General features: G+C 37.9%; 1 protein-coding gene across 1 annotated transcript in view; it reads right to left on the minus strand.

Moving 5' to 3' along the window:
- Positions 1–22,941, minus strand: part of bmper (BMP binding endothelial regulator) — a 41,359-nt gene extending 18,418 nt beyond the window's left edge. Inside the window, exons 1-2 of the mRNA XM_015001179.2 lie at positions 21,854–22,941; positions 15,666–15,751 (exon numbers count right to left, since the gene is read on the minus strand). Of these exons, the coding sequence (XP_014856665.1) occupies positions 15,666–15,751; positions 21,854–21,962 (195 nt within the window). The 5' untranslated portion in view covers positions 21,963–22,941. The remainder of the gene's footprint in view (positions 1–15,665; positions 15,752–21,853) is intronic.
- Between the last annotated feature and the right edge of the window lie 1,191 nt (positions 22,942–24,132).

The following is a 24,132-nucleotide window of genomic DNA, read 5'->3' on the forward strand; positions in this document are numbered from 1 at the left end:
TGTGGTGAAAATCATTTTTGTCACATCTTCTAAAAATTCAGCAAGATATAATACTCTTGGTGAAGATCTACATCTTCAGCAAGATATAACAATGATTGTTTAAAGTCAATAATTCCTTACTACTGATTAAAAAGTACTAGTTCCACTGGCAAACTATTTAACCTATAACAAGACATTTTCCTATGTCTTAAGTGAAATAATCTGCTAGTGGAACTAGTATATTTTAGTCAAGGGATTATCGACTTAAATTAAGCTTCTGAAAATGTACCTGTACGTTAATTTTGACTTATTTCAAGTATATTGGGATATTTGCACTAGAAACTGGATCAAAATACTTGAATTTGTGTTTTTGCAGTGTAACATTTAGCTCTGTCTGAGCAGACAGAGCAGCACCACCAAATGTGCAGGTATGAATGACGAAGATCAAATTAAACAGAATTACTGTACCTAATCTATGTTTTTTTGCAAATTCACAACTTGGTTTGAATTTTGCAGTCTGAGAAATAAAGTATGGCTCAGCCTTGACGCTTCAGCTGTGAATTTTCACACCAGCACAACAAACCTCCTGTCGCCTCCAGAAACACTACGCACTGTGTCCGTCAGCGCTGCTACACGCACCGTGGGACCGGTCAGAACTGGCGTCGCTTAATGCTCTCAAGTTTCACACCCAGTCTTTACTGCCGTTTTCTTGCCCACTCTGAGTGTGTTTTACTTTACAAACTATGAGGGTTTATAAAGTGGAGGCTGGCAGGTCCTGCGGCCCTGCGGCAGGAGGCTCCAACAAAGACGGATCAAACGAGTGCGAAAATAAACCCGGCCAGTTTTATATAGCTGCAGCTCTCCGAATAAACCCCAACCACACCGAGGTCAGATGATGTCATGACACAAGAGGAGGGAGGAGAGGAACCAAGATGGAAAGGAGCAAATGATGAAGTGCAACAGGTCAGAGGGAAGATGACAACTAAATGAAAGTGACAAACTCAGGATGAGATTCTGGATTGTTGAAGGTTACTCTGCAAATCTTAAATTTTTTAATACCTGGTCATCAAACTCTAAATCTAATTTTATTCCAGACAACAGGGATAAATTATGTCAAAATACAAGTCACTTATAGGTTAATGAGTAGCAATATGCATGCGAAATAATTAAATGACTTGATTAATGTCAATTCTTACCCTGAAGCAAAGGGATTGAAGAATTTAAACTGGCAAAGATACTTATAATTTACAGGATGCTAACATTAACCATGGCATAATAGCATAAAATATTACCAATAAAAGGTTTCAGAACATTTAGTAAATATAAAAAGCCAGAAGAAATGACGTTTTTCTGGCTTTAGCTACAGGATGCAAACCAGAAGAAAATCCCACAAGGACAGCTGAGCTTTACATCCGGTTATATCTAATGTCCTCTTTTTAGGAGAATGATGTAGTATTAATGTATTTATTTATCTGGGTAATCAGTTTCACTATAATTGATGCCAAAAGTGAAAGTACTCATCAGGGTCTCATTTTATGTCCAGAAACAGGCATCACTTTCAGAACACAATCAAAACATAGTGAAATAAAGAAAACAAGGAAAATATCATAATGAATACCTAAATTTAAACAAAAAAAAGTGCTTAGTTGTCGATACAGTCTTTCAATAAGAGAAGGTAACTATGCAAAACCTAGAAGACAGTCAAACAGGATTCTAATTTAGTGTCAATTACTGCTAATTTATAAACTTGTCTAACAAAAGAACAAGACTTCCGTCACTTTCTATCTTCTGCTGCACTCACACATTTTTCATAGGCACCTTTTTCCATGTAACTGACAAAATGTGTTAAATATTAATGCACCTTAGGCCAAAGTGTTACTAATGCAACATGGCATTTACATGTTGTTAATCTTAGACATGCTGTAATCTTCTTCAAGCCAAGAGATTTTCTTTTTTCTTCTAAATTTCTGTTCACTGCAGCATTTTGGAATAACTGCACTACTGGAAAGAAAGATTGGCCGTGGATGTAGACCAACTAAATGGTGGAAATGTGACAAGTCAAAGTGCAAAACAACTAGAACACCATATTATCAATTGCTGATGAGGTGGTTCCTCAGACCACTGCTGTTTTATAAGCGTAGCCCCGGGCTCAGCCTGTAATTTTAAAGGGAAGCCGTGGATAAATTAGGAAAGCTACACAGTGAGAATACAAGGAACTGCAAGGCAAAAGATTTCTATATATATTTAAACCGTAATCATCTATCATGGAAGACAGCTGTAGTTGAGTTTGTGAAACTTTCCCATAGACTGTTGAAGCTGACTGTAGACATGCGGTGAATTTGCTGCTATAAGTAAAGCAACAGGAAGCTTCTGAGTCTCGGTCCTGAGTCTGCCTGTCGCAGTAAGCAGTAAATCAATTAATCGCATGATAAATTAAAACAAGATCAATGATTCCCATTTGCACAACTCTTTTCTTTTCTCTCTCTCTTTCTACCAAAGATTGGATGACAGAGGTCTTCAGTCTGGTGCTTAGGTCTCAACTAGCCCAGTTTTTGAAGGATATTTTTGTTTACAGAGACTTTATAATTCATTTTATTTGTTATTTCTGTTATTGTGCTTATTTATTTTGGATTTTTAAAATGTCTTCAAGTTCCTGTGTTAAATGTTTATTAAAATTTAAAGTTTATGTTCTTGTATTATTATCCCTTTACCATTATATTACTTGAAAATGGTCTCAAAACAACATTATTGTTTACCTCAAGATTTTCTGGGACAATTTCAGCAACATTTGTTATTGTGATAGGCCCAGTCCTGAGATCTGTTCTTATATATCTACAGTATTTTTTTTAAATTGACTTATCTGTTTTCTAAATATCCTTTATTATACAGTATACCAATGAGGGGCTTATCTATTAGAGGTGCTTTATGGGTAAAAGTTAGGTACATGTTTGTCCATAACCTGGCAAACAATGACACACTGAAACCTAAGGAAAACTGGGTAGCCAATTAGCTAATCAATTAATATGAATGTTTTCATAACTGTGGGAAGAAACCTGGAAAAAACCTAATCGTTCACAGGAACATGCAACCTCCACACAAAACGGTGTTGAATGCTCAAATATAAGGACAGTAAAACAGCACGACCAACCCTACATTTTGATATTCTAAATAAATGTATCTAAATTTGAAGTCGACCAAACACCTACCTTGTGTTTAGCTGTAATGTAAATGTTTTAGTTCCTTTCGTATAGGCGTCTAGACAGAAAGCTCCTCCAGACTAGTGGCAGTTCTGAATAAGAAGCAACACCACATTCCATGTTTTTTGTTAAAATGTCATTTCAGTTTGTGGATGTCCCACAGTGGAAAGAACATGATTAGTTTTGCAATGCAGAGTAGCTTTAGGGATAATAAATGTTTGTGTTGCATTTAAAACAATTTTTAAATAGTAAAATCTTGTGAATGTGCCTTTAAATTCTGAAAATCAGCATCAGGAAGGTCATGTCCTCCTTTGTCTCTGCACTATTATCCATTAGCAGAGTATTGGTGGTACATGTGAACAACTCCCCTGCTACCCTCGTTGCGCCGGGGTCAGTGGTCACACCGGGTCACCTCGCCTTATAAACACTTGAAATACCACCACGGCACCAAGGCTGCTTGACTGTCTGTGGCAGACTGAGACCCCACCCCCACAATACACGCAGACATTAAGAGGGATAAGGCACTGGTATGCTTATAAGTGGGTTTGTGTCAAAGGGACAGTGATGCAAGAGGAATGGTCTGTGGTTCTACAAATGCAGATGTGGTTTTGTTCGACTGCCTGAATTTACAACTTTTACTTTTCTTCACAGTAATCTACTTAAACTGTAACCCAAACTCACAGCTGAACTTTAGTTAATTGGTTAAAACAATCAATCACAAACAATTTGAGCTGCTAAGACACCGGATTTAACCAAGAACAAGAAACTGCAGAAGTAATCAGATTCTTTTAACTCAATCAGTGAAATTGAATAATTTACTAATGTGTTTATTGAATGTAAAAGGTCAACGTCTATAACCTAACTGAGCAAAAGCCTTTTGCTGTTAGCTGCTCATCTACAACACCACATATTCAGACTGGCTCGAGGAAAAGTCTCTAATTGGGAATGATGAAAATATTAAACTCAGGGTGGATATTATAAAATTATATTTAAAAAAAGAAGCAGGGGTTAGATTAAAGGTTAGATTATGCCGGGTAGTTGGGTATTTTTTTAAGACACCACATTTCTGCAAAACATTGAGTCTGACCTTTTGATGGAATGGGTCAAATTTACAAAAACTTTAATCGACAAGATATGATTAAGTGATTCTATCTGTGGTTTACATGATGTAGCTAATCCTGTAATCTGTTTTAATGTTGTTTACTATTGAAAAACAAAATGTTTCATAATGCAATTTGGGACCAAAGTTCTTATAAAATCACTAAAACATAAAATGCTGTACATCTGAGTTAATAAACAATATTTTATCAACATCATTTCTTGAATGTTAAAATTAGGGTAGCTCTGCCACTCGGAGGCGACAGTGTTCATCGCTTCACCTCATTGTGTTTCTTAATTTTTTTTTTCCATCTTTATTTTCACCTTTCCTTTTTAAAACTGTCCATCCACTTTATCCTGGTTTCCTTTTACATCAGTTCCTGGTTATAGTTTTCTACCTAAACCGGCCTAAAACTAAATGAAACATTATCTATTATTGATTCATCAAAACAAGTGATTTTTCATACAGACTACTGTTTAATTCAAGTCACACCTTTCCTACTTAAATGTGCTTCAAAGAAAGCTGCTGTGCAGAAGAAAGAAAGATCTAAAGCTTTCATCTTGCAAGAATCCTTTTCCTTTTTATGTTTTCAGGTCTGGTAAAGGGATGGAGAGATAAGGCGGTGTCACCTCATCACCATCAGCCCTTAAATTAAAACCCCATTTACGTCCATGGACCGTAACACCTCCCAGCCTCTCAAACCTTAACGGCCTTTTCTAAATGTGACCTTTCACCTCACGCCCAAAACATAAAAGGGAAAAGCAGCACTCCAAGGAGACAAATGTAGCTATCTCTTGTTTTGTTTTTCAACAAGTAAGATAATTCATTTATCTTGAAATGAATATCAGTAGTATGGGTTGGATTAAAAAAGGCCATAATACATGAAAAAAGACCTGTCAGTTTTAAGAAAGCACATTTAACAAGGAAGTTAAGAACAGATGCGAAACAAACTCTCTATCAGTCTTGAAATAGTTACAAAGCCAAATCTAAGATTCACTTCTAAGCTTACTCCAAGACATCAATGGCTCATTCAGCTAAATTGTATTTACATGTTATCATTTTTCACTGGCAGAGAGAAGAGAGATCTTCTATTAACTTTTTTAAAGTAGTAACATAAGGGTAAAAAAATACATGTTGTCGGTTGTTCAGCATAAATCAACAATGAAATAGTTTAAGAAGTTCTAACTTTAGATCTCCAAACCATTATCACTTCACAATCAACAGGGACATATGAAGAAGGCAAATTTCACTTCAAATCACACTGCATTTTCTGTTCTGCAAAAGTTAGAAAACTTGATTGTTCAGACACGTAATTCTCACTCAATTTTTCACTGGAATATGTCAGAAAAATCTCATTAACTGTGACATTGTCTACATGTCAAGTCAGGTTTATTTGTTTAGCACATGTCAGCAACAAGGCATTTCAAAGTCATTAAAACATCATACAGTCATCAATTATGAAAAACGCAATAAACATTACATTTTGTCACATGCTGTCATCAAAATCATCAAGCAAATACACATCAAACATGTTGATCAGTGTTCCAGTTACTGCTAATCAAGGTCAACTCTAAACAGGTGGTTCCAATTAAAATGAAATCACGTTTTTTCTTCCACGCGATTTGAAAAGTGAAATGCTTTGTGTATTTCACAAGCCATTGGTGCATTGTGCAAAAGCTTAAAAAAATAATTTTACATTTTGGAATTTGGAATTTCTGCAGAATTTTATAATTTTTATTACAATATTTAACTTTTATGACAACAAAACTAAATCTAAAAAAGGGTAGCACATCACAAACACCTTGTTTCTTCCAATGGATGCTCTCAGTATTTGAAAGTAGCAAAGTGCATCATATGCTTTGATAAATATTTGTGTTATTAACAATTTTTGGGCATCATTTTTTGGGTTTTGGATAAGTACAATCCAAAACCAAAAACAAAAAGGCGTAAAGTATTCCTTGTAGGAACATGATGAATTAAGTTATGTTGCTGCTGATGAATTTCTGTTGATAGACTTTTAAAATAATTTTATTGATCCACAGGGAGTCAACCTTGTTTCTCATGCCACACTAAAGCTATAAGGTCGTTTAAATAACTGAATTCCAACAGTTTTTCCAGAAGATATTTCATTAAAGCAAATAACACACACTCATTATGAGCAGAAGACAACAGGTTAGAATGTGTTTCTATTTTGTAGCAAAAGCTAAACATGGCATTTATCCACATTTATTAGCATTAACATTATAGTAAAAGAAGGCAACAGATAACAGAGCTGCTGTTTTCTTATCAGCTGTCTATCAGGTAAACCTCCTTCCTGTATTGATCATCTACTCTTTAGGTTGAACAACCTTTGACCTTCCTCACAGATCGATCCCTGCTACCGGCTGTAAAAACTTCCTCACAGAGCTTGACTGAAATGTTTGTTTGATCAATTAACAGGGGTCAGCAGGGGCTTTGAGCCCTTCAGCGTCGGCTCTTGTTGTCTCCAAGGATGAAATAATGCAGACTTGTTCTGCTATACATAGAAAATGCTCATAACAAGATGAGCTGGGAAAAAGCTTGTTTGATTCAGCGTCACTTCCAAGTGAAAAACAACTCGACTGATCAAAGCTCCCTGCTTTACACATTTCATTATATTGTGTTTCCCGTCAACATCCGTCTATTAAATAATCCAGTATTTACACAGAGGTTTCATTTGAGATTTCTTTTCTCTTTCTCACAAAACAACCTCTAATCAGCATCTACAGCACAAATATACAGAGTCTCATATTCCGGCTCTGATTTGGGTCATACGGATATTTATTTTAGTCATGAATGCTGCCATGTGAAGAGATGGGGCATGGAGTGATTTAAAAACCCTGCTCAAACAAATCTAGAACGAATTGTTTTGGAAATGTAGAACAGTATTCGGAAACATTGTTTACTTTGATATTTATGTCAAACATGCAAAATATGTTGGCGAAATGTATATATTAATTACACTGTACAACAGAGGTATTAGTTAACGAATGACAAAATGTTTGTTTTATAGTTGAGAAATGTTTTAAACATTGAAAAATTCTGATTCTTGTTATTCTCAAATCATTTACTTTGTTTTTTAAATACTTTATTTAACCTGGAAAGATCATTTTATTTCAACGTTTCAAAGTTCAACCTTATTTCTTGACAGCAAAACAGCACACATAAAACCATTTTTCATATTACAAAAAGAACAAAGATAATTGAAATTTTAATAACGAGTCCAACAAACTGCAAACAAAATAAATCAACCAAAGGTTTGTTTGGTTGATTTATCCTTCCATTTGAAGGATTCAAGTGGAAAAAATGTGCTAGACTGCTGCGAGGTAAAGTTTTAGAAGCTATTTTGTTTCTAATTGTAGTTCTTGTCACAGCAGCTTGTTTGCTCAGCTGTCAATGCTTTTCATCAGGAATGCAATTAACCAAGTGTACTGAATATCATCATTTTCTTCGTGACAATATATCTGAGAGACTAAACTGTAAACGGCACAAATATATTTATTTTACTCTTTTTCTCATCTCCTTGAATGTCTTTTTTGCTTTGTTTGAGGTTTTTCAACCTTTTTTGTGTCAACAGAAACAGAATTGGATTTTCAGTCACAGTCAAACCTTGAGTCTTTTTTTTTCTTTTGATTTGTCAAATAAATTATATAAAACACTTTTAACTTGATTTTATTTCATATCCTGTCCATCAATAGTCTTTATCAGTTGTTCCTCACAAGGTGGCAGGGAGCTGCTGCCTATCTCCAGTGGATAACAGGCGGTGTAGAGGAGAAGTTAGAGTAATCAATAAACCCAACGCCCATGTTTCTGGTCTGTAGGAGGAAGCCAGAGAACCTGGAGAGATGAAACCCAAATGCCATGAGGAAAGATTCCATTTTGGGTTTGAACCCAGACTTTCTTACTGCAAAGTAAGGGTGCTACCAACTGTTCCAGTGTTCCTAGATTGTATATCCCTTAATTATCAAATAAATAAATAAAAATTGGAATAAGTTAGAATAAAATAAAACAACCTCAATCTGACTTTTTCATTGATATGTTGATGCTAATAAACTGTGTTGCATAGTGTCAAGAGGACAGAATAGATGATGCTGTTCGTAAATATGTAGTTGTTCTGATAGGCTACACTTAGGCACAGCTTTATTTCCATCTCGTCACACACAAATAACAAAGCTTCCTCCTGCCGTCCCAAAATGTTCGTTTTTTTTGTTTTTTCTATTGTATTGTATGGGTTTGCAGAGATGTTTTGTCTGTCTCCATGGAGTCCTGTGATGAACTGGATGAATCCCACCTTTCACTTGTTGACTCCTGACCACCCATCTCTCAAACCACCCTGCAGGAACTAAGTGGGCAAAGGGAACAGAGGGATGTCCTAATGAAAAATGAGCAGGAACAGCAACAAATATGTTGCACCTGCAAATAGGAAATTTACTTTGGCCTTGTGCTGTTTAGGCATGAAATCAACTGGTGAGTCAAGTCATAATGGTTATCTGCATCTGTTAATCTTTCACCTCCTGTTGGGTGCATCATTGCTTCACTAAAGCACATAAAGAGTGACATTAGATTTAAACTTCCTTGTTACGCAGGGTTTCCACACATCCTTAAAGAGTCTGAAGGCCTTGAAATGTCTTAAATCCATTAGAAAAAATGCCAGTTGGCCTTTCATCTGTTAATGAGAGGCCTTGTGTTTTGAGGCGGGAGGACTTTCTCATCTTGTATATTCTATGTAGTTTATGTTTCAGTTACATGAGAGCATCTTCATTGCATGCTGTGGCTACCTCGAACTAGTTGATCACTGGTAAGCGTAAATTTATCATCAGTCTGCTGGACAATGTTCATCTTTGTCACTGGCTCACTTCTGTTGCCAACCCAAATCATGCTACATTCATTCATGTACAAGTTAAATATTAAATTCCATTCATACTGGTCTTAAAAAGGGATTAAAATGTATTAAATTTGAGATGGTGGAAACTGCAGAAACTATGTTTCACAGTTTTATTTACATTTATTTTACACAAGATAAACCTGAACTTTAGTTGTTCCTTTTCCTGACAGGGATGTATAAGTCCAGCTTTACAGAAAGGGGTTCTGTAAACTTTAAAACTGATGCTCATCCACCATTTTGAATTGTATTTGTTGTTGCTAAATTGTTAGTCAGAAATAACATTTCCTGACCTAAAAGCTAGGTCTAACTGTTCTGACTCAATGGAGGGACACAAACAGGCGTCCGTGTAGGTCCAAGACGTTCTGAAAGAACTGCATCTACATGATGGGATGTGAAGGGGAAACAAAGAGCCGATCTGGGGGTGAAGGAGCAGAGGAAGAACCGATGAGAGAGTGGAAAAAGACATGCAGATGGACAGACAGATAGACGAGGATGATGAAGAGTGTGACGGAGATGGACTGACTCCTTCCAAGATAACAGATCGCCATGGCGACCCGTCTGTCAATCAGTCTGTCAGCCACATCCACTCTCTGGTCTGCCTCAGCCTGGACACACACAATGGACCCTCTGTGTGTCCATACGTGTGTGTCCATACTCTGGACTCAGTGAGCAGACCCCCCATCTCCTCCTCCTCTGACCCATGTATAAGTGACACTGGAGACCCAGTGGCTTGTTACCCCCCAAAGGGACTTTATGGTGACATGGGACCCTTTTTGGAAGTGCAGAAATGAGTGTGTCGGTCATGTAACTCTCTGAATTTAACTTTTTTTCCACACAGTTTGGAAAACTGAACTTAATCTTCCATCAAGTCGCAATTATTCATAAAAAATTGGAACAAAAATGATCCAAACGTTTGGGATAGTGAACAGAAAGTGAAGATGAGGGACGACAAACAGCAGCAAGTCCAAGTCAGTCGTGTTGAAAAAAAAGCCAAAATAAAAACAGAAGCATTTTACCTGAGAAAGCAGAACAAAAGGAGAAACCCAAAATCTAGCAGATGAAAATAGGTTAAACTTTAGAAAAAAGCCTGACCAGGGTGTGTGTAAGGTTATGAGGGAATATAGTCTCTATGTGTGTAGAGGAAAAGGAGAGAGTGGGGGGCTGATATGTAAGCGTGTGGAGCGGAGGGGTTAAAGTAGAGATGAAAGGGCAGCCATTGCCTGCTGATGACTGATATCATTCAGCAGGACTTTGCTGATGTCTGCCTGATAACACAGAGGACAGGAGAACCTCCCGCAACCAGCCAGGAGCCAAACAGTAGCCGAGGTTTATGATACACATGAAGTATCAGAGGTTGGAGTAAAAAGGTGAATTTGGGTTGTTATTCTGTGAGCTTTCTAAATGTAAAGACGGATGTTGCCTTGAAAAGTACAGATAACAGAATTATCAAGTGGAACATTCATGTCAATTAGGGCTGTTGTAAACGAATATTTTAGTAATCGAGTAATCTATCGATTATTCTTACGATTAATCGAGTAATCGGATAAAAAAAATAATAATAAAATGAAATATTGGTAAATCTGGCATAATACCGGTGTTACTATCAGATATCAATATCAGTCCAATTTTTCATATTTGAGCATCCCTAACAGTTGCTTTTTTGTAGTTTGGAAAACTAACCTGTAACAATAATAGCTCACTTTCTAAGTTAACTAGAAGAAAAGTTATAGAAAAATCTGAAATTATATTGAATTTAATAACAAAGAGGCAGGCTCACAAATATGCTTATAAAAAATGTCTACAATCCAGCTTTTAGTTTATGTATTCATCTTCAGTGAGTTTAATAGATTAATTAAACTCACCTTGCCACCTAACCTGTCACGCTTTGGGTTTGAAAATACGGGAAATGCCGCCTGGAGTGGGAGGAGAGGGCGAATGAACGAACGTAAGATGGGTGGAGGGGAGGAAATAGACCAGCGGACTGACGAACCGTTAGACCGGGGGACGAACACGGGGGGAAGCAATACGGGATATTTACGACACCTTCACTGGTCACACTCAGAAACTCATCTACCAGCCATGTACGATGCGCTCCGCCACCCGTTCCTTCAGACCGGGATATGAAATGTATTGTGCGGTTCGTCGGTAAAGCTACATTTACACGGTAAGCATCAGCTACTCAGCCGCCCGCCCTGTTCAGGCTATCCGCTCACCTCAGCGCTCTTCCCGCCGTTCGCTTTCAACCAGCAGCCCCGGAGGAGAAATGCTGCCGTACTCCAGGCATTCCCCAGTCATTTTAAGGATGCTTATTGGTTCCCCAAAAAACGATAAAAAGTCGGGCATTATCATCAATCAATAAAATCCCCACGGGCCAATCTTGAAGATTGGACTTTATGCCGCTGAGACTTAGCTTTTGTCAACAACTCAGAGGCGGAAGTGAGAGCTCCGCGCAACGCAAATGAAGTCCCGGCCAGAACACGGTGCGCTAACTAATAAAACATAAATTAACGAAGCTTCGAGGCAGGTAAATTTTCCTCGAGGAATTTTAGTAATCGAGGTACTCGAATCATTCGAGGAATCGTTTCAGCCCTAATGTCAATTAAAAAAAAAAAAAAAGAAAATCTGAAGAATGGTGTGCATTTGTATTCCAAAATAATTCAGCTGCATTTAATAGAGATGGGCAATTGATCCAAAATATCAATAATATTGATACCATGTCAGCATCAGTATTGGATTGATGCTTTAGTTCTACAGCTTGAAATGTTGTTTAAATTTTGTATTGTAGTTTTTCAACTCTTCCTCAAAAATGATATAGTTTTGATTTGCTTTCAAATGATAATCTCATTGCGCTTTGTCTGTGTAGTAAAAATGCATGGATGTCATGTTAATATCTCACTAAAGTATTTTGTAGACACATATAAACTCTGTCCAAATTCTGTCATACGTCTGGACAAATGATGAAAAGAAAAAAAATACAAAAACACCTAAAGGCTCCTGGAGATCAGATCGATACCAAAATATGCAGCATTGCACACTTCTAGCTTTTAAATAAAATCCTATGCAACCAGTTTCCTTAAGAAGTCACTAAATTAATTAATATAGAGTTTATCTGTGAATGGATTAATTTTACCATAAATGCAGCTGTTCTTTGAAGGCTTTGGAGATTTACTAGGGAAGACAAACAACAGCAGGGATAAAACTGCAGAGAGGTTTAAAGCAGGGCTAGGCTATAAAACAAACCAACAACAGCAGCAAACTTAGAAAGATATGGACCTCCACTTAAAACAACGATCAGACAAGAAGAGTATTGATCAGAGAAGCAGCCAAGTAGCCCATGGTAACTGAAAAAACTGCAGAACTCCACAAATCAAGTGGGAGAATCTTTTAACAGGAAAACTATTAATCATTGACTTTATGGATATATGTCAAAAAGAAAGCCACAACTGAATGAAAGCCATAAGAAGTAAGATGAGATATGTAGGGAAACCAGCAAAATGATGATGATACCAAAATCCATGATTCCAGCCTTCAAAAACAAAACCACATGTGTGATAGAAAATTAGCACTGCTAACCTAGAAGGAGGTTAGAAAGGTGGTGGTAGCATCATGCTGCAGAGATGCTTTTCTTCAGCAGGGTCAGTGAACCTGGTGAACAAACGTTAATGGAGATTAACAGGGTAATCCCAGAAGAAAACCTGTTTGAGGCTGCAGAATGCTTAAATCTGTTACAGAGACTCACCTTCCACTGGGGATCTTATCCAAATGGTAAAAAGGACTAGTCAAAGTTAAGAGGTAAATCTAAAAGCCTCAACAATTTTACAAAGAGGAATAGACAAATATTTCATTCTGAGTAAAGGTAATAGAAACATACCTCAAAGTGCGTAAATGCAGGGAAAGGTGGTTTTCCCAAGTATTCGCTCAGTTGAACTGAAGACAAGTGTATACAAGGTCTGAAATTAAACATGCTGAAGTCTCTGGGTGAGATGCGACATAATGTAAGAAAAAAAAAAAAAAAAAAGAAAGAAATTCCAGGGGTCTACAAATTTACAATGGCACTTTATAAAAGATACCAGGTAATCTGGATTAATTTATGATGCTGTGACTTAAAATATTAACGCAACAGAAGTGTCATGTTTCCAGTGTGACTGTCACAACCGTAGCATAGCCTTCAAATGCCAAGTCTGCACAGGACTGTTTTACATCTGACACAATCTGTGCAGAACTCAGTTTCTTACACGTCTTCTGGACAATCTGTTGGCTTGGCCGGCGTGTGACTCCGTCAGCTGAATGCACTTAGATGATAACTAAACATGCAGATTCTCAAAGTAAACAGCAACTTTCTCCTCCTGATTTGTATGGAAGCTGTCAAACAAAGCTGTGGTAACATTTCCACTGTCAGCTGAGAAAAATGCGGCTCAAACTGTTAATTTAGCGGTTCCCGAAATTTAGGTCCGGACCCAGCTGTTGCTTGTCAGACACAATGTGCGAGAGATGATGGGAGAAATAATCACAGATTAAAAATTGTTGCCTGAGGCATGTTTTCTTAAAGATCGCTGAGGTTGTTTGTCATGTCATTATGTCTCTGTTCAGTTTGTTTATTAGCACATAAGTAAATATCTGCACATTTTGACTAGAGACAGCAGTGGATGAATATTTCTGCTGCTGTGTGTCAGAAGAAGACTGCTGAAAAGTAAAAAGTGAAAAGATGTTTACTGGTGTCTGAATCTGGATAAAAATTGTTGGCTTTGTTCATTTTGAGCAAATTCAACAAGCTAGCCAAAACTGACTGTCACCGTCTTTATTTCGGCTGCATTCAGACAGCAGCTATGAGCTAAACAAAGTCATATGTCCACACAACCTCCCCACTCAATTAACTAGATACACCTGTTCAATTGGCCAACCACATGGCAGCAACCCAATTTATTTAGGTCTCTATCTGTGGAGAATCCAACCTGATATCAGAATAGACAAAAACCAGATATTTAGTTGCCAGATGGATTGATTTGATCTACTGAGATCTCTCTGGTTAAAGGACAAAATATCTGGTGAGCTGCAGTTCATTGGATGAAGATACTTCTGGTTAATGTCAGAGGTAATAAAGGCAATAATAGCTGAAATGCTAATTTTTCACAACTCCTTACAATGAGAAATCCCATCTCTGAATGAATAAGATGCTGAACCTGAAAGCAGATGAGCTACAGTAGCAGAAAACCAAATCTGGTGCATTTTCTTGGCATCTTTTGGATCTTTTAGATAAAGTAAGTTTTATTTAAACTCCACAGCTACTTGGTTGTTGTTTCTGATCATATGTACATTCTTCTTCTGAGGGTTACTTTCACCAGGATAATACATCATGTCACAAAGCTACAATCATCTCACTGTCACTGTCATGACCCAATTCCAATGGATCCAAGAACCAGATCATAGTGCAGGACATTCTGGGTAAATACAACCAACACAAACGCAAGAGTCTACTGTTAGTGGGAGAAATGGCTTGTGGTCTTTTTCAAAAAAGAAATCCTACAACTGCTAAAATCTGACTCCTCTCCATTTTTTGTTTATGAAGAAGGGAGTTGCACTCAGTGTCTCCTTCATGTTGTTTCCTTCAGTAATTATAGATGCAGTACCATCACATTTGAGGGGGTGAACAGCTTTTTCAAATTGTTTAGTTTGTTTGACAGAGTGCAGTGAGAAAGCAAACAGCACCAGCTGAAAATGAAACAAATGGTGCAATTTTGGTTCCCAATTGAACTGAGTCTATCGGATTATCAGGTGTGAAAACATCTTAACTTGTTGTGGAAGTCAGAGCTCAGATCTGGAAATGGATTGGGGATTCATTAAACACACCCCTCAGCATCACACCTCCTCACTTCCTGCAGGATAAACTCAGGTCAGGTAATGGCATTTAAAAGCCAAAACTTTTCATTCAGCCAAAAATAAAGCAGTGACCAGAAAAGCCTCTCTGGTCCATTCTCATCCTCGGAAACAAAGAGCTCTACAGCAGTAATGGGGGATGTGGGGTCAAAGAGCACATGTTCCGGGAAAGAGTTGTCTCCCAACATTTTGTTGGTCTGTTTTAACAACTGCACCAAGGCAGGATAATGGGCACGCCTAGAAAAAAGAAACAATACCCACTTTGTGTTTCACTGCATGGAAAAGCTTCATCATGACATTTGATTTTGTTTTAAATTACAAACTGCTTACTGATGCAATTTGATGCCAGAGTTTACCATCTAATCAAATCATTCAAAGCAAGCGCTGATCTGTCACGAAAGACCAGCTGAAACGGTCCTGCTACTGTTGCAACCTTCCGATAAAATGATCGACTCTGCAAATATCCCTATCAGTGCAAAAGGAGTTCATGTCATTCACTCAGCCGGAACGGAAACACCAAGTTATACATTAAAGAGACCAGAACAAACAAAGGAGGATTGATAACTTGGCATTCATTAATGTGAGCAGAGCAGAGAAGAAAACGGGTTCCTACCAGGCAGACGCAGGTGATGCAGGGGTTGTCTGTGATGTTGGGGATGTGCAGGACTTCTCCTTCATTGTCACAGCTGGCTTCAGTGCCTGTGAAGGACAGAATAGTGAGGAGCATTCCTAATTCAAGCGTTAGAAATGCTCCTCACTTCTAACAACATGGAGATTGTTCTATAATTTCTATTTCTTCACTTATCCAGATAAGAATCTATCCATAGTGCCAAGAGAATGTGACATTATCATCCCAGAACTGTTTTAAAAACTCTGTGTAAATTTGTTCAACTTTCCTCCATTGTATTCGTTCATCTGTCCAGGTAAAAGGAGTGACATTTGAACCCAGGTCTTAAAAGCACAACTCAGTCACTTTGTTACGAGTGCAGATGTAACCTGAACCAACGAGGAGAAACGACTCCAAACACATGGGTTTATGGGTTGAAGCATACAGATGTCAACGTCTCAGAGCGCAGCGGTTCATGCAGGAAGAAATCTGCTCCAGACTGACTGCTCTGATGTTTACTCATGTGTCTGATCTGCTTTATTCAGACCAACACCCCACACCCCCACGGTGACAGAGAGGGGAAAAATATTATTGGATGGAAATGAGATGATGCATAACCACAGATGTGGAAGTGATATAAAGATGTGGTTGCAACTTTGTTCTTGTTAAGCCAAGGTTTCCAGGGAAAGATTATACAGCATCTGAACCGAACGATGAGAGGCCAATTTGTTGCAGAGACTACTCAAAGAAATCAGCTGAACAGATCTGGTTGACTGCTGAATCACAACTTACTGATAATTAAAAGCCATCCACTAAATAAAACTGCAACTGGATGGAGGTGATTTATATAGTTGGATGATTGCATGCAATAAATGCATAGACTGCATATGTATTTATTTTTCTGCTTCTATTCACTTGCATATCCATTTGTAGTCATGCTGTCACTCAGGTCGTCCCTGGTGCTGATTGAAACTTTCTGAACAGTTTGACATACATACAATGTGCAGCAACTAGAAAATGCAGCACATTTGTTCAAAGCTCATATTTAAATCTTAGTACTTGAATTGATCAATTTGATGTTTGACATTGGCACGGATGACATAACTTCTTAAAACACTTGACAGATTTATTGGCACACTTGGTAAAAATAATGTTGAAAAAAATGTGTTTTCATGTTTTCCCCAGACATGACAATAATCTATGTAAAATGAAAAATCGCCTGTGTCTTATTAAATATACTCATATTCATCCCATAAAATGCATATACCTAAAGCAGATTGCTTAGTAGCTTTCAATTATTAACCCTTCCTTGTTTTCCACAAAGAGAGTTTTTTTTCTTTAAATACCAGAACATTTTAAAACAAAAATCTGGAGGCATTTACAGTAATAACAATTAAATAAAAAATGGGTTACCACTGGATCTATAAGCAGGAAAATAATCAAAATCTTGTGGTCAAATAAACACAAATGGTTCACCAGACACAAAATGTACAATTTTCTATGGTCACCTCAGTTCCCGACTGAAAATTTTTTAAAACAGGAATGTCCAGCTCTATTCCCCAACAGCTGTCATCCTGCAACTATTAGATGCATCCCTGCTCCAAAGCACCTGAATCAAAAGAATGACTCACTACCAGTCCTCTGCAGAGGTGAATGACAGATGAGGTAATTCAATCACTCAATAAAAGTTTGTTGGAGAAGGAATACGTCCAAAAGTGGCAGGACAGTAGTTTTTGAAAACTGGAGTTGGACACCCACGATCAGATTGTCTCAAGAGAAGTAGCCAAAGCCTTGTGAAATGTTATAGGAGAACACAAAGTCCTCTCGAAATGAGGAAAGAGAGGGCTGTACAAAGTTTTAACAGCAGGGGTGCCATTGAGTGTGGCACCACTAATTCTGGTGAAAACCATTATTTACTTAAATTCAGCCCCCCCCCTCCACTAAACATATTCTCTCAAAATAAAAGTTGATGTTCCCTACTTTTCCAGTGTGAAATCATGCTACTTCAATAAAATATTTAGTATTTTAAAGATTTTTATACATCTTTTACCCGTGAGATCAACAAGAGTGGAAGTTGCTGTAAATGATGTTTAACTTTAGTGGCAGTTCTGACCAAATTGTCCTCTCTGGGGAATCTATGTAGAATAAAAGTCAATAATTCCCATTATGACTCATGTAAACATCTGATTCTGAATCACGCAGCCGATGCAATCAAACTGTCGCGTTTTCAAGAGGCTTCCATCACTTTGACTCCCTGAAGTAAAACCTTCATTCCCAGCTCGAAACGAATGACTTCAGTTTGCATCACTGCTTCTTACGTAGGGGATTAACAGCGTCCCCATCAAGAAAACTTACAGTTGATCTGAGATCTACTTATAGAGTGATGAAAATCACAATATTCTCCAGGAAGTCATGCTGCTACATAGACACTGTAAAGGTTAAAACATTTTGAGCAACACCGGGTCAATTCTTTTTATCTTTGTGCTGTAACCTCTGACCTGACATCTCTTCAGTTTGAGGAAATTATGATAGATCAGGAGTTAACCATTTCTTGAACCCACATCCCAAACTAAAGCAATGTGTACATAGTTTGAGTCGGACCAATATTCAGCATTTAAAGGGGAGATTTTCAGGTCATTCACTGATCTGTATGCCAATCAGACGATGTGGTCTGTTCACATTAACAATACTGATTAAAAACTGGACCTTACGTAACAGCTGTACGTGTTTTCTATCATCCGTAGTGGAGGGATTCCTGTAGTAACGAGTCGTGCTGTCTGACTTCGGCAGTAAAATCCAGCCTGTGGATTCGGGCAGAGCAGACAAACCCTGCCGACTCCACCACCACTGTAAAATTTACAACCTTCGAGCGTAATTAAAATTGCAGGGTTGTAAGTGTTAGGGGGAGGTAAACGAGGGCGGGGAGGCACTGGGGATCCGTCTGGGACCCGAAAACTCTTAACGTCTTGTTATTCAGCTGTTGTGTTTGTCTTTTTCTCACAGATTTCTTTAAAGGTTATGTTGATTTTACCTCAGACCTATACACTCATCAAGCTGAGCAAATTATTTACATTCTCTGACCTTTATTTAACCAGGACATCAATAAAGATTAAAATCTCCTTCTTACATTAAACTGAAACTACCTCGAGCAGAACAGAAAAAAGAACCAAAGATGGCAGAAAATAATGGGATAATGCTAATTATTTAAAAATACAACCTTTCTTCAGTGGTTGCTCTAACAGGAGGTGTTGATCTTATTTCAACTGCTCCTTTTTTCTACATCCCACTGAGGAGCTTGAACTTGTTAAAGAAGCGAATCTGAAAAAGGAATCCACTGAGCCAACTAAATGAACTACAGGTGGAAGAATTTAACCCTACAGTTAAGTTCTGGAGGGTAAAGAAAACCACATAAAAACATATTTTTGAAGGGGAAGAATTCAGACAGTTGTAAGGAAAGAATAATGAGAACAAGAGGCCATCACCTCAGTTAACATATAGATATGCACTGCTTTTTTCAACACATATGAAGAAAAACAGTTTTGTGACTAAACTTTGGTTTGCTGCTTTTGAGACTTACAAATAAAGGATTAAAATTTGTACAGTTCTATTTAGAATCTCCAGCATTTTGATGTTTCATTGCACAAGTCAAACATTACATTTTCTGGTCAATCTCTGGTTTCAGGATGCTTTCATACAATAGTGTTGAACTCCAAATAACTCAAAGTTGTTGATTTTTAACAGATTAATGCATACATAATCTTTTAAACTTTATTCGAGGCTTTGGGGTAAATTTCACCTATTTAGTTGTGCAAACAGTTTGATTTAAATTATTCATTCAGGTGCTTTGTTGTGAAGTGCATTTAGACCAGAAATGTTGTACTTTTGATCACTGACAGAATCCTGCAGAGAACAGAATGACCTTCATTTCCACCTGCTGCACTGCCACGCTGTTTAAGTGTACCATGATTAACTGCTCCAGGTCTCATTGGGCCGAGGTCGGGTCTACTTTTTGTCATTTGTTAACTGTAAATCTCAGCAAACAATAGAGAACTCTGAGGTTCCTCAGGGCTCTATTCTTAGACTACTTTTACTTAACATCCATTGCTCAGATTATGTTTATCTTGCTGCATTTCTATGCTGATGAGACACAAATTGATATTTTTGACACTGCGTATGACCGCTGTACCTTACAGTCTCTGAACCAGTCTGTCTACATAATCAAGGGGTGAATGGGCAAGGAATCCCTCCAGCTTTATGAAAACACAGAAGGTATTGTTTTTCTGCCCAAAAATATAAGAAACACAGGTATCAGTGATGCTAAAAAAAAACAAACAAAAAAAACACAAAATATAAAAACCTTGGTGTCATTACGGACTCAAACTTGAATTCTAACAATCACATAAAATCTCAAAGATTTTCTGTCAGCACAGGATGCAAAAAACTTGTGCTTAATTCTGTGTTTGGCAAGTTATATTTTTATGAAGATGTCTCTAACAATTAATTGTAAAAATAATAAATAGTATAAATAGTATAAGAAGTTAATGAGGCAGGTGCAGCTCATGAATCCCTGGCCAACATTAGGAAAATGGATCCTAAAGAACTGGTTTCCTGTTCATGAAATGATAGATTTTAAAATGATTTTAATGATCTTGAGGTTGCTGAAATGACTTGGGCCTAAATATAATTCAGAGATGTTGGTCAAGTATGATTAATTTTGACCCTTCAGGTCATCTGAGTGATATTCATTCAGGGTTCCCAGGACCAGAACTAAAACTCCTCAGTCTTGGAACCAGAAAACCTGATGTGTGCAGAAAATGCTGGCTGCTTTAAATCACATTTTTATTTATCTGCCCAAATTTTAATTGTTTTGCTTTGTTTATATGTTTCATAATTCTTTTTTCCCCTTTTTTTATTACTTGACTTTTAATGGTCTCTGTATGAATGGTGCTAAACAAAAACTTCCTCTCCTGCCTTCCATGAGGATTTCTGCTGATAATACAGACATATTTGAGATGGAAGAAGAAGGAATCTGTTCATCTGATTCAGATAGACTGTTAGGTTTGCCAACGAAAGCCCATCTCATACATATTTTACTCTCATCTTCATGTGTTGGAGTCAGACAGAGGGATAACTGCCAAAATGTGGAGGACACATAAAAACTATTATCGAGTTTGGATCTCGGAAGCCCTAAGTTGGTCCCGACAGCTTCTGGTCTTTATATCCCTGGGATTAAAACACATCTATTAAGCCAAATTGAGTTTTGGAAACCAGAAGAAAAATAACTAAATGAATCTGCAGGATTTTCAGACCATTAAAAGCCGCAGAGACGCGAAAGTCCTATCAGTGAAGCTGTCAAGAATCCCGCAACACTTCATCAATTTTTCATCCACTCTGCATCTCCCTCTCTAAAACCTCTGCAGTGCTGCAAAAAAGTGAATGTCAGACGAAGAGCAAGCGTTCAACAGACACAGAGACGCAGGAAAGTCTTGAGGAGGAAGGACAGAAAAGCGGTTCAATCTTCACAGCCTGTTTTTAACTAAAAAACGATGTAATTATAACTCTCCAAGTGGCACAAACTATAATTTCAGCAAAGATCACAAGTTAACAGGGACCTTTTATCCTGAACATTGAAATTATTGAGTCGTTTTTTGTTTGTGTTTTTAAAAAAGTTATTAAGTAAGTAAGTAGTACAGAAATATTAATTATCGCGCGATGGAAGAGTGAAATAAAACACAAACTTCATTCCTTCCCCAGGACGCAGAGGGGATGATTTTGGTGTCATCGTTCCTGATTCTCTGTGAAGTTCTAAGACTTCAATTACCTTAGTGGAAAATTGTGATTCATACTTAAAGATTAAGGCAACAAATTGGCTGTACCGAATCAAAACGCATGTGACTCTCTGTCATAAATAAACGTGTTTAACCAGGATCTTGTTTATTTGTTGATTCCCATGGTGATCATGCGCCGACCTGCAGGCGAATGCCGAGGGATCGTACCCAGAACTTCGCCGCTAAATTACCGCTGATGAAAAACACAGAGGCTGCAGCGCGGCTCCAGGGTTGGTGCGCTGAAGGCTGCAGGAGCGCAGAGCCGCGGCAGCAGACTAAATAACCAGCGGTTTGCAGGAGATTTTCTTACGCTCAGTGGGTGTTGTGATGTGTTATTATGAAGCCATTTGATCCCTTTAATCTTACCTGTAATTAGCGGAGAGGAAGAGCGGGGCGTTTGTAGAAGCCACAAAAAGCAGAGGAAAAACCTACAGGTGGACCGGGAGGAAGGGTTCAAGCAGCGGGGCGACATCATCGGTTTGCTCCAGGAAAACAGGACCAAAAAGTTTGGATACACAAAAATATTCCAATTATAAAAAAAAAAAAAAAAAAAAAAAAAAAAAAACTAAAGATCAGAAGTCCGCAACAAAAGTCTGTCTTGCAACCAGCAGAGAGACTCTCCAGTTTGTTCGCTTGCTCTGAAATGCGGAGCGACAATCAGACAGACGCGCGGTAATGACAGCGACATTAAAATGACAAAGACGCGCCTGCAGGCAGGAGACAGCGCGTCTGCACAGGTTCTGCAGGCGAAACTGAGTCCATTGTGAGCTTAAAGTCATTTATGAGGAAAAGAACAGCCACAAATCCAGTTAATGAGTGTCCACAGAGAAGCCGTGGAGCGCACTGAGCCTTAAAAATAGTAATAGTGGGGGGGGGAAATTCTTAAATCTGAGGCATCAATCAAAAATTCCGTTTTACGCACTGATGCTCGATGTTTGTCTGTTCAGGACTGCACGCAGCCTCCGTGTCTGCGCGGTGTTAAAAGCCGACCTGCTTCCACTCCTCCTCTGACATTAAAGCGGACCTCTGGTGTCGGAGCGCACCACGGAGCCAGAAAGTCCTGCCTCCTCTCCGCAGCCCGGGACCTCCCTCCCTCCCTCTGGCTTCCAGACCTCTGCGAACCTCCGTCAGACGCAGTCTGTGGTCCGCTGCTTCAGATCTGCAGCTCCACGCCTCAGTTTGTTACTGCCGCCGAGTTTTTAATAATGACAGCGGACCCGCTTCTGTTTGCCAGCTACTGAACCTCTGCGCTAAGAGAAACAAAAAAAAAAAAAACCTTATGGCTTCCAGAAATAAACAAAGTCTCCCCTATAAATATTTAGTGTTTTGATTAATATACATTTACATATTTTGACTTGCAATATTTATTTAATGAGTTATATACAACAGCAAAGTAAAACTTGATAAGTTGGTCAATTTTGCAAAAAGGGACAGTATTTCAGTATTATAGGGATATATTTATTTCAGAATTTTTATGTAAATTATGATTACCCTAATTATTTCCTCAGCTATGCCAGAATAAGAATTTGATTTTTTTGTATTACTAAGTCAGAATCTTAGAGGCACTTAGATTAATGTGCCCTGATACTGACGTCATGGTTTTGTAAGCTTCTGAAAGGTTAGTTTACAAAATTTCATTTAAATAAAGGAACCAATTCACCACTTCCTTGTGTGCCATCATGGGAAAAAATAACGACATTTTTCCCATGATGGCATGGGAAAAATGCAGACAAGTCAAATGTTCAAGTACCTTCAGATTTCTGAAAGAGCTACAGTTAATTATTCAAGCAATTTTCTGCTGCAAATCTCTTCCAGCCATCATAATCTTCAGGAAGAAAAGTGGTAATCTGTCCCACAAACAAATGTAAAAGACCTTAGGAACCTTGTGGTTGGAGCTGGACGTGTCATTCCACATTAAAACTAGTCCTGCTCTTACATGGGCTGAAAGGCCGCTCACTGAAGAAGAAGTCAGTATTGCAAAAGCGAAGTCTGGAATACAGTGTGGAAATGTGACATGAAGGAAGAGCTTCATTGATGGGGGGAAGTCATGTGATCTAATGACACTAAAATTGAAAATGCTCTTACTCATTCTGGCATTTAGAAAATAGAAATCATTTTTATAGCAGACTTAGAACAGCAAAAGTTTAGTGTGGTTTGAAGTTAGTAAGGACAAAAAAAAGTGCTTTACCCATATTCTTGTAAAAATATTAACTTAAAGGTTTTTTTTTTCTTTTAAAGCTTTTTTTTTATCATTAGAATTATTTTTTATCAGCTCTAATAGCAGCATACTTATTAAAACTCCTGAAACTCCAATACGATTTTTGGATTTGTTATACTAGCCCAAATTTTTTGTGGCCCCAGCCGGCCAGCCTTTACCAAACTTTGTGGGGCCCCTGAAAAAGGAAATGTGCAAACCCACTTCCAACAAGCTATTTACTAAGAGCATGTATTTCTGACTTCATTTCAAATATTCATGAACAGGTTGTTGCTTTGTTCAAAGAATTTTAATGATAAGGTAGAAATAATCATATGATTTGATAATGATATGCTTTTAACCTTACCAACAACTCTCCTGTCTCATTTCATGGTTTTATCCTCCACACACTGGCTGCTGTTCCAGTTGAAAAAGTTTGATTTATTCCCAT

Source organism: Poecilia mexicana, unplaced genomic scaffold (genome assembly GCF_051168715.1).
Source record: "Poecilia mexicana isolate PSO_F unplaced genomic scaffold, ASM5116871v1 scaffold_16, whole genome shotgun sequence".
Classification (NCBI taxonomy): Eukaryota; Metazoa; Chordata; class Actinopteri; order Cyprinodontiformes; family Poeciliidae; genus Poecilia; species Poecilia mexicana.